The 12,144-nt window shown below is 45.3% G+C and overlaps 1 protein-coding gene across 2 annotated transcripts in view; it reads right to left on the minus strand.

Moving 5' to 3' along the window:
* The window catches only part of ZFYVE1 (zinc finger FYVE-type containing 1), a 57,031-nt gene that overhangs the window by 22,776 nt on the left and 22,111 nt on the right, over positions 1–12,144 (minus strand). For both annotated transcript variants that reach the window (XR_002346008.1, XM_001926161.6), the window contains exons 3-4: positions 6,663–7,167; positions 1,094–1,308 (exon numbers count right to left, since the gene is read on the minus strand). Coding sequence is in view for 1 of the 2 variants with exons in the window: in XM_001926161.6 (XP_001926196.3) it covers positions 1,094–1,308; positions 6,663–7,167 (720 nt within the window). In the remaining variant the exon portion in view is untranslated. The remainder of the gene's footprint in view (positions 1–1,093; positions 1,309–6,662; positions 7,168–12,144) is intronic.

Here is a 12,144-nt window from a genome sequence, read left to right on the forward strand (position 1 = left end):
CTTTTATAGTCCATTCAGGCTGCTATAATAAAACACCTGACTGGATAGCGTATATAGACAACAGAATTTTATCTCTCACAGTTCTGCAGGCTGGAGTGGCATGGTTGCCTTCTATCAAGGGCCTGCTTTCTGGTTCACAGATGATGCTCTCTCACTGTGTCCTCACTTGGTGGAAGGGGCCAGGAGGCTCAGTGCGGTTTCTTTTATAAGAGCATCAATCTCACTTCATTCCTGAAGCCTCCATTCTTAGGACCCAATCCTCTCCCAAAGGCCCTCTTCATATCATCACACTGGGTGTTAGGATTTCAACATAGGGATTTGGGGAGAATACAAACATCCCCCCTGTACCAACCACTATGCAAAAAACATAAATCTTTTTTGAGGGGTAACTTTTCATTTTGATAATAATTTCAAACTTGTAGAAAAGTTGCAAGAACAGTTCAAAGAACTCCTGTCCACAATTTACCCAGACTGACAAATCGTTTACACTGTGTTCCACTGCAAACATTTATAACTCAATGAATTAAGCAAATCAGCTTAATTAAGCAAGCTCCGAGTCTGTTCCTGGGTATACCAGGGCTGGCCTAGTTTTATGCCAAACCCGCTTCTCCTATCCCTTCCGTCTCGGGCCCTACGCCCTAACCCCTGGGGCATCCACATGTACCCAGCTCCAATCTTCTTGTCAACACTTCCCCAACCTTTCTCGAAATTCCACACTCCCAGCACTGCCCCAAAGACCCTGCCCTCTCCCTCCTTCTGTCCTCAGCCCGCAGGCGTGGTAACACAAGTGTACACAGAGCAAACCACAAAAAGGAAGCAGGATCGGCAGGGACTGATTTGATGAATTCACTATAAAGTTTCTCTCCGAGATGAGGACCTGTCACCTTTTAACTATCACCCAAGACTCCTTGGTATTCATGCTCCTGGCAAGATGAGGTTGTGCAACAGGTGCAAACTCCGTCATGCCTTTCCAATAGCTTCTCTTTCCAGCCCAGGTTTCTAATCACCAACACCAACAAAAGCTGGAGAACTCAGTGTTCTCACCACCCACTGGTATCCTAATGAGAAGCGCACGGGGCAGAAGCCAACTGACCTTCAGGGCTTTGAAGATGACCCCCGGGTGCCGGGGAGAACGGGTGGTGTTGTTCTCCAGTTGCTGCTCCAAGGCACGCCGAAGACCAGAAAAGTCCGTGGGAGGGTTGTATGTCCTCGTTCCCTTGTAGTGAATAGAACTGAAGGCTTCAGGGAAGCGGCCCAGCTTCCGGAACCGGTCCTGGATGAGCTTCTCGGGCACCTCGGAGGGGTGATCTGGACAAGCAGAAACAGGGAGGTGATCAGTGACCATTCTTTAAAAAAAAAAAAAAAAAGTCTCCTGCTTTTCATTATAAAAGGAATATGTATGTATAAAGTAGATAAACAGGCAGAACTGGTCTATGCTGTTGGAATTCAGGCCACCTCTGCCTAGAAGGGTGCACAAGCGGGGCTTCTGTGAAGTGGGTGCTGGTGTGTCATGATATGGTCCTGCACTCACGTGTGCTCAGGCTGTGGAAATGTATCAGGTATACACTTTTGATATGATGCGTACTTTTTAGTATTTATGTTACACATCAAGGAAGTGTCTTTTTTAATAAAAATCTGCTCTTTATAGCTTCCTTTGCTGTGCAAAAAGCTTCTGAGTTTACTGAGGTCCCATTGGTTTATATGGTATCACTTACAGGTGGAATCTAAAATATGGCACAAATGAACTTATCTGCAAAACAGAAACAGACTCACAGACCTAGAGAACAGACCTGTGGTTGGTTACCAAGGGGGAAGGAGGAGGGAGTGGGAATGCACTGGGAGTTTGGGGTTAGTGGATGCAAACTATTCCATTTAGAATGGATAAGCAATGAGGTCCTACTGTACAGCACAGGGAACTAGATCCAATTTCTTGGGATAGAACATGATGGAAGATAGTATGAGAAAAAAGATGTAAATATATGTCTGACTGAGTCACTCTGCTGTACAGCAGAAATTGAAACACAACACTGAAAATCAACTTTCCTTCAGTTTTAAAAAAATTTGTTCACCATAAAAAATCCAAACACGTCAAAGCACAAAAGGAAAGAAATGTATGTCCTCTGCTCCTCAAAGGTAATTACAACCCGATATTTCACCCTTTTAGACTTTTTTTCCTACACAATTACCAACACATACGTAACTTGTTTTCGTCACTTAATAACATACATGTATATATGTCCATGTCATACCACACTCTAAGAAGTTCCTTATTATTTTATTTTTATTTTTTTATTTTTATTTTTTTGCTTTTTAGGGTCACACTTGCAGCATATGGAGGTTCCCAGGCTAGGAGTCCAATCGGAGCTACAACTGCCGGCCTACACCACAACCACAGCAACATCAGACCTGAGCTGTGTCTGCGACCCACACCACAGTTCACGGCAACAGTGGATCCTTAACCCACTGAGCAAGGCCAGGGATCGAACCCACAACTTCACGGTTCCTAGCCAAATTCACTTCCACTGTGCCACAACAGGAACTCCAGTTCTTTACTATTTTTAATAGCTACATCATCTTCCATCCTATGGAGTTACTTCATCAGTCACGCACTAACAGACATTTAAAATAAATAACTACTTTGAAAGTGCTGATCTTATGCTGGTGAAGCTGTAGACAAACCACCAATGTGGAGGGTGTCAGCCTCCCCATACTTTCACCAACATTCACCCAGAAATTTGGGGAATGGCAGTATACACGGTTTCAATAAATATCTTTAAGGTAAAATTTGGAAGGAATTCTTGTTTTAATTTAATATCTTAGCAGCAGCAGCAACAAAATCACTCCAATTAACACTAGGAAGGAGTTCCCTTGTGGCACAGTAGTCTATGGATCGGGTGTTGTCACTGCAGCAGCTTGGGTCGCTGCTGTGACTCAGGTTCAATTCCTGGACCAGGGACTTTCATATGCTGCAGACATGGCCGAAAAACAGAAAACAACAACAACAAAAACACTGGAGATGTGGCTATTTAGCTCATAAAATCATCAAGGAAATGTAGCCAAAATTCTGCAGTTAATCCCTAACCCCATCTCCTGGAGCACTTTTTTTTTTTTTTTTTTTTTGGCTGTACCCACGGCATGTGGAAGTTTCCAGGCCAGGGATCAAACCCAAACCACAGCAGCAACCAGTGACGGCTGGCTGCGACAGCTGCAGTGACAATGCCGGATCCTTAACCCGCTGAGCCACCAGGGCACTCCTGGAGCAGGCGCTTTTGAAGATGGGAGCAGACAGCATCCCAGGGTAGCACCCCACTTGCAGCATCTGATGAGCAAGTGCCTTCCTCCCAAAGCCACCCAGGAGCACAGCCTGTCCACCTTCACTTCCTTCCAACATCGTCTCCCAGCTGGACCCTGGACAAGCTAATCGCTCCTAAATGATTATGGGAGTTTGGTCTGCTCATTTATAAAACAGAGATAATTCCTTTGCCTACCAACCCCAGCTAGGAATCCTCTGTCCAAAAAAGGAAAACAATCTAGCAAAATCAGAAAGCCTACAAGACAGGAGAGCTCCTATAATGGCCCAGAGGTTAGCAAACCCGACTAGCATCCATGAGGACACAGGTTCGATCCCTAGCCTCACTCAGTGGTTAAGGATCAGGCATTGCCGTGAGCTGTGGTGTAGGTCGAAGACGCGGCCTAGATCCCAAGTTGCTGTGGCTGTGGCGTAGGTTGGCAACCACAGTCCCAACTGGACCCCTAGCCTGGAAACCTCCATATGCCGTGAGTGTGGCCCTAAAAAGACACACACACACACAAAAAGTCTACAAGACAGAGGAATCTAATTATCAATTTGCCCACAATTCTGGCACCTCTCCTCCTATGCTGCATAAACTTTGGCTATCTTGGTTCAGGGAACAGCAACAGTATTCCAGAATCAATTCTGGATTTCAGAGTCAGAAGACCTTGTTTTGAATTCCAATTGTGCAAACTGCTAGCTGGAACCTCCTTGGTTACATAACTCAAGCAATCTGAGTTCAGTTTCTTTATCTGTAAAATAGGGCTGCTGTTGACCAGGCTGAATAACAAAGATACATTAAGTTAGCATTTATAAAAAATAATGTCCTTGTTATTCTGCATGTATAAAAATAAACACCTAGCACAGTGTGAGGCAAAAGGAAAATGGAAAGAAAAAAAAAAGTTACTTTTGAAAGGCTAGTTATTTCAAAAACCTGAACTGGAAATTAGACCTTCCCCTCACCAAAGCTGTAAAGATCCAAAGTGGTATAAACATGGTGCTCACAGGAGGCACCAAACATTAGCATTTCCAAGCTCCTCTCCTTACCTTAGAGTCACGTGCTAATAAGGCTCTTCTTCTGTTCTGGGACATTTAGATGTCCGTCTTCCATTAGAAGCAGGTCCTTCAGGTTCTAACTCCTTAATATGGTCCCAGTCTGTCCACTTCCCTCCTACTGCTCCTGCCCTGGCTCAGGCCCCATCGCTCCTCACCGGGTGCGGCACAACCTCCTGGCTATCTCCCGGCCTCCAGGCACACCTCTCTAGTTCATCCTGCAACAGGCTGCCAGGACCTTTTGAAAATACAAATCTAATCACATAACTCTCAGCTTAAAATCCTTCAGGGGTTCTTGTCATACTTGAGACTTGAATTAAGACCATCCAGGCATGATCCAATCCCTGAGTACCTCCGGCATTCCCTCCCATACAATCTCTGCTTCAAACACAATGAGCCTCTTCTCAGCTAACACCTGATGAGAGCTTATTGTGCATCAAGCATTTGGCCAGGCTCTTCAGGGGCCGCGGTGAACAAGACAGACAAGGTTCTTGCCTTTGTGGAGTTTCCATTCCAAGGAGAAAAGAGCAAAACTAGCAAGCAAACACAAAGGATGATTTCAGAGAGTGACAGGTGCCCCGATGCCAACAGAGTGATGCAATAAGACTGTGACCAGCGGGGGGGCAGGGAGGACCACTTCGAAGGAGACCTTGAGAAAAGACTCCTGGAAAAGCCTGCAAGGCGGGGAGAGTGAGCTGACTCTGAAAGAGTGTGGACAGCTGGGGGAGGATGTTCCAGACAGAACAGCACATGCGAAGATGGGAAAAGAGAAAAGGCCAGTAGAGCTGGTGGAGAGAGGGTACCCACACTTTGCAGGCGCTCATGTGGGCACACAGAGAGGGAGGGCATCTGGTGGGCCGGGGGAGGGGATGAGAGGGGGTAACTGGAGAAGGAGTTCAGAGGCGCATAGGCATGAGGTAGAGGGAGGACACTGTAATTAGGAGTCTGGATTTCATTCTAACATGGCGGAAAGCCACTGACAGGTTGAAAACAGGAATATGACATGATTGAAGAAATTAAGCTTTTAAAAAAACATCACTCCAGATGCAGAGTCCACATGTCACCTCCTCTTTCCTAGATCCCATTTGGGGGTGTAAAGTGGCCCTGTCTGCACTCCCAAAGCTCCAGGACCTACATTCACTACAGAATAGAATGTGTGTGGTCTCCCCAACTGGACTATGAGCTATTTGAGGGTGGGAACTATGTCTTTCAACTTGGGGCCCCAGTACTCAGCACATGACATTGTGCACTTAATAAACTTTGTTGACTGAATGAATATAAATAATGCAACTGTTTTAGGGGCCAACACCACTGTCCTCATCTGTATCCAGTCACTGTCACTGTACCTGCTCCCTCATCCTCCCACTCAGGTGATGCTCTTGTCTTCTATTTCTCTAAGAAAATAGAAACTATAAGACAACTTTCACACACACATCCACCACATCTACCTACTCGCCTGCCACCATGTCCATAAAACCTCCCTTCTCTCCTGTTGTTACGGATAAATTCGCCACGCCTCCTAGGCCAGCCCTCCACTGGTGTATCACTCCAGCTGTTCCAGCTCTCTCGCTTACATCTGCACTGTTTCCTTTCTACTGAATCATTCTCATCAGGACACAAGTATCTACAATACTTTACACCTTAACTTTTTTTTTTTTTTTTTTTTTTTTTTTTTTTGTCTTTTTAGGGCTGCACCCGCAGCATATGGAGGTTCCCAGACCGGGGGTCTAATCGGAGCTGTAGCCGCCAGCTTACATCATAGCCACAGCAATGCAGGATCAGAGCCACATCTGCGACCTACACCACAGCTCATGGCAACACCGGATCCTTAACCCACTGAGGGAGACCAGGGATCAAATCCACAACCTCATGGTTCCTAGTCAGATTCGTTTCCACTGCACCACAACGGGAACTCCTACGCCTTAAATTTTTTAAAAGGGAAAATTTCTTGAACACCAGCCTCAGCTATCACTCCATTTGCCCAATTCCCTTTATAGAACCCTTTGAGAGAGGTGAATATATCACCTTAAGTCTTCTCTTTCTATTCTCTCGATTCCCACTCTGATCAGGCTTTCAAGCCCACCATCCCTGGGAAATGGTCTTACCAGATCACCAAGGAGACCCATCGCCAAAGCCAACTGGCAATTCTCAACCCTCACCATAAGCACATTCTGACACGGTTGACTGCTCCATCCTTCCTGAAGCACTCCCTTAGGTCTTGCCCAGACAGGAATTTTTCTGGGCAATGTGCCACCACCAAGTTGCTGTTGTATCCCAACATCCCCAGAAAGGTCCACGTGTGACAGCATCTACTCACCAGAGCCCAGCAGCTGAGTGTGCACAGTCTCATGGAAAATGATAACCGCAGGGCCCAGGGTGGACAAGGGGACATCCAGGCCACAGCGGGCAGTGGTAGCCTTGAGCTCCTTGGTGAAGTGCTTCAGATAAGCCTCTGAGGCATCCCCAAGGAACTTGAAGAGGTCGTTGTGCAGTCGGTCTGCGTGAGTTCGATAGATGACGAGGTCTGAGATGGCCAGGACCTTAAGCAGCAGCCGTGTTCTCTGGCTTAGATTCACTGTAGCTCCCAAGAGCCCTTCCGTGTCTATCACTGCTACTTTGTGGACCGGGTCATATGCTGCCCACACTCCCACAGTGCAGGACTCCTGGGCGGGGGAGGTTTTGAAGACTTCCCGGCCATAAAAGAAAGTGTGGTTGAGGGTATGAGACTTCCCATCCCCAGTATTTCCAAAAATAGAAACCACCTTCAGATGCTGATCAGGTTTGCAGTCCAATTTCCTAATAAAATCCTCTTCATTTGTTACCTTCCCAAAAAAAAAAAGGAAAAAAAGACAATGAAATATAGAAACTACAAATAAGCTACAAATACCTGCAAGAAGAACAGGCACTTCCCAGGGCCCCTTGATTGACTTGTAAAGGTGACAAGGAAAAGAAGCCCCAGGATAACAGCCTCCCCACTAGCACTTATCCCTACAAACAACTAATAGGAACTTTTAAATCCTTGGTCAGAGTAACAACTTAGAAGTCATGAAAGAGTCAAAACTATAAACTCTTATAAGACAACACAGAAACAAATCTTTGTGACCATGGATTAAGCAATGGTTTCTTAGATATGACACCAAAAACAATACAACAAGAGGCGAAAAAAATCAATAAAATGGACTTCATCAAAGTTAAAAAAAAAAACTTTATTTAGCAAAGGATACCATCAAGTGAAAAGACAACCCAAAGAATGGGGAAAAAAAATTGCAAATCATATATCTGAAAAGGGACTAGTGGTCCAAAACATAAACAACTTTCATAACTCATTAAGAAAAATAATCAAAATATTAAGCAAAAAATTTGGATCAACATTTCTCCAAAGATTTATAAATGGTCTATAGGCACATGAAAAGATACTCAACACCACAGTTGAGAAGCAAATCAAAACCACTGTGAAATATCCCTTCCCACCCATTAGGATGGTTATGCTCAAAAAAATAACAGCAAGTTTTGATGTGGATATGGAAGATTTTCAATGCTCACACACTTTTCTCAAAAAGTGAAACACAGGAGTTCCCGTCGTGGCGCAGTGGTTAACGAATCCGACTAGGAACCATGAGGTTGCGGGTTCGGTCCCTGCCCTTGCTCAGTGGGTTAACGATCCGGCGTTGCCGTGAGCTGTGGTGTAGGTTGCAGACGCGGCTCGGATCCTGCGTTGCTGTGGCTCTGGCGTAGGCCAGTGGCTACAGCTCCGATTAGACCCCTAGCCTGGGAACCTCCATATGCTGCGGCCCAAAGAAATAGCAAAAAAAAAGACAAATAAAATAAAATTAAAAAAAAAAAAAAGTGAAACACAGAGTTATCATATGTCTCAGTAGTTCTACTCCTAGGTATATACCCAAGAGACCTGAAAACACATATCCATACAAAACTTGCACATGAATGCTCATAGCAGCATTATCCATAACAGACAAAGGTGATGATGAATGAGTAAACAAAATGTGGTATATCCACACAATGGATTATTATTCAGCCATAAAAAGGAAGTACTGATATATGCTAACAGTATGGATGAACCTTGAAAAAACTATGCTAAATGAAAGAAGTCAGCCACAAAACATTGCATAGTCTATGATTTCATTTATACGAAATTTCCGTAACAGGCCAATTCACAGGACAGAAAATACACTAGTGATTGCCAGAGGCTGGAGGAAGAAGGAAATAGGTAGTGACTCCTAAAAGGTACAGGATTTCTATTTGGGGTGATGAAAATGTCCTGGAATTAGACGGTGCTAAGGGTTGCACAACTTTATGAATATACTAAAAACAATGAATTGTATATTTTAAAAGGATAATAATACATGGTATATGAATTACCTCTAAATAAAGCTGTAGGGAGTTCCCATCGTGGCTCAGCAGAAACGAAATCTGACTAGGAACCATGAGGTTACAGGTTCGATCCCTGGCCTCACTCAGTGGGTTAAGGATCCAGCGTTGCCGTGAGCTCTGGTGTAGGTCACAGACGCGGCTCGGATCTGGCATTGCTGTGGCTGTGGCATAGGCCAGCAGCTGTAGCCCTGTTAGACCCCTAGCCTGGGAACCTCCATATGCTGCCACTGTAGCCCTAAAAAGCAAAAAAAAACAAAAACAAACAAAAAAAAAAAACCAGCAAGCAGTTCTACTTCAGCTAAAGTGATGAACCTTTACACCTAGCATTCTCTAGCCATTACAGAAAAAACTTGTACCTGATTCTCAAGAGTGTGCTGGTTTAATAAAGAGAAGTTAGAGAAATGTAGACAGACCACTAGATGTGATAATAAGACATCTTCATTTCCCATAATCTCAACAAGATGGTAAAGTGCTCATTATTCTTTTTTTTTTTTTTCTTTTATCTTTTTAGGGCCAAACTAGCAGCATACAGAAGTTCCCAGTCTAGGAGTCAAATCGAAGCTGCAGCTGCCGGCCTACACCACAACCATAGCAACACAGGATCCGAGCCATGTCTGCAACCTGCACCACAGCTCACGGCCAGGATCAAACTGGCAACATCATGGATACTGGTTGTATTCACATTACAGCTGAGCCACAATGAGAACTCCACTTTTTTTTTTTTTGGCTGTGCCATGTTATGTGGAAGTTCCCAGGCCAAAGATAGAACCTATACCACAGCATCGACCTAAGCCACAGCAGTGACAACACCAGATCCTCAACCTACTGCACCACAAGGGAACTCCTCATTATTCTATTAATAACATCATTACTGTTATATTAATAGCCTTGATGTTAATGATAACATTAATGATTTTATTTACTAAATGCCCACTGCAGTGACAGTGCCCTTCACTAGATCCATGAGGGCAGTACCAAGTCTCTCTTTACATCCCTAGTACTTGGGACACAGCCTGGCCCATAAGAGGAGCTCAGCATCTGGTTACTGAATGAATGAATGCCAGGCACCTTGCTAGGTACTTTAACCACATTCCTCCACCCTACATCTTCCATAGGGCTTAACACTCAGCAGCATCGATAAACTTGGTGAGGGGCTCACGTATCTCCTAAGCAACTGAGAGGAACAAGAAACTACACAGAGCAGCCCACTTTGGAGCTGTCACTCAGCCAGCCTGGTTCCAGGCTGTTAAGCTGGCCCTAACAGAAACAAAACAAAAGTTCCATAAACCTGGCTCTACCAGCAAGGAGTTAGATAAGGTCAGAGTGGCTGACTGCAGGAGCTCTCCACCTTCTCAAACAGTCCTGGGGAAGAAGATGGCCTAGGGATTTTCTCCCCTGGGAATCTACTCCCTCATAAATCTGTTAGCCCACAAAACAACTGCTACCCAGGACACTCAAGGGTAGGCACCTGAAAAGGGGCCTGTAGGAGCCGTTAGGTACAGAATTAAATGTCTCAAGATTCATATTGGTTAAGTACCCACCAAATGATGTACCTAACATGTATAACTCATTCAGGCCAGCATTTGGGTGTATTATTTTGGCACCAGGTGCCTTGGGGTATGTTAAACATACAAGTTTATGTGCTGGGCAAGTGCAGAGGAGTCCAGTGCAGAGAATTCTGGGAGGAGAAGCTCAAAGCCTCAGGCTGGCTTTTCTACCAAGGAGCCCTGGATAACCATTAAATATGCACTGACTGCATTTTTGCACATGTAAAATTAGGCTATAGCTATCTTTGTCTCCCCTGACTGGGCAGTGGTTGCTAACCAAATCAAAGATGAATGAGAAAATGCCTGGCAAACTGAAACCATGCTTCATTTTTCCTTCTTCTTTCACATCATTTTGCCCCCTGTTTTACTGCTCAATTCATCCTTCACCTGAGGGCATTTTCCCCTGAGCCACAGAGGAGAGAACAGCCATGGAGGTAGCACTGGTTTTCAGTCAGAGGAGAAGAGGGTCAAGAAAAGATGATAAGATTCCCTTTTATGACGAAGGGGCCAGAGGGAATAAAACTCCGGTTCTACTTGTTCTGCCTGTTTGCAACCAATGATCCCACTCTGCTCCATTCCTGGAGTAAAATTAACTACCTGACTCTGAGCCCTGCCAACTTGCCACCCCACCCAACTCGACATGTTGGAAATGGTCCTCGGCCCTTACACAACAGCAAAAGCAGGAGCAACACCCCAAAGCACTCCTCCCGGGCCTCTGCCTTCCTTTCTCCTCCAGCTTGCTTGGACCTCAGGCAAGTCAGAAACACCCCAATTCCACTCCTGGCTTTGCCACTGTGTGGCCTTAGAAAAGCTATTCAATTTCTGAAGCCTCAAAGAAACAAGATAATAACAGATTCTACAACCCAGAGGGCTACTGAGATAAAGCTCACAGTAAAGGGTATATATAGCACATTGCCTGGCACACGGTAAGCAGCTGATCAATATCACCCGCTATTTTCTAAAGAGCCCGCTGGGAAAACAGGCAGGGCACAGCAGGAGCAGCTGGGCTTGTGCCCGCTTAGGGCTCAGAAGAAGCTCATTCAGGGTCTAAATCAGCAATGCAGTGAGATCTAAACTGAGTCCACCTGAAAATGAAAGCTCTCACTGCTTGCTTCTGACAACCTTTCCATGCCCTCTAACCAAAACATAGAAGTATTAATACTGACATTATGGCTGATGCTTAGTCAAGGGACTAACTAATATCATACCAATCTTTTTTTTTTTTTTTTTTTTTGTCTTTTTGTCTTTTCTAGGGCCGCATCCATGGCATATGGAGGTTTCCAGGCTAGGGGTCTAATCAGAGCTGTAGCCACTGGCCTAAGCCACAGCCACAGCACATGGGATCCGAGCCGAGTCTGGGACCTATACCACAGCTCACGGCAACACCGGATCCTGAACCCACTGAGCGAGGCCAGGGATCAAACCCGAAACCTCATGGTTCCTAGTCGGGTTCGTTAACCACCACGCCACGACGGGAACTCCCTATCATACCAATCTTGAAGAAAGCAAAGAGTATACCTCTCTCCCCATCTCTGTCTCACCCACAAGGTGAAAAGCTAGTTTCTAAAGGAGAAACGAGCAGTTTCTAAAATGAAATGGAACAGGACCCAATGATCTCCCCTGTTCCTATTCAGAGCAGTTTACAGCAGTGGGAAGTCAGCCTCTGACCCAAGCAGCCAAGAGGAATGACGACAGTCTCCCTCGAGCAATTCCTTCTTGGCCCTCGGAGAATCACTCCAGGAAGAAGAACCACATGGGCTTTGTTCTGAGGAGGCCTGGGAAGGGAAAAGCAGGAGATGGGAAGGACACGGAAGTAAAAAGGCCCTGGAAGGAGGAAAGTTAAACAGCGCGCAGAGACTCCCA

The sequence above is a fragment of the Sus scrofa genome, chromosome 7, assembly GCF_000003025.6.
Source record: "Sus scrofa isolate TJ Tabasco breed Duroc chromosome 7, Sscrofa11.1, whole genome shotgun sequence".
Classification (NCBI taxonomy): Eukaryota; Metazoa; Chordata; class Mammalia; order Artiodactyla; family Suidae; genus Sus; species Sus scrofa.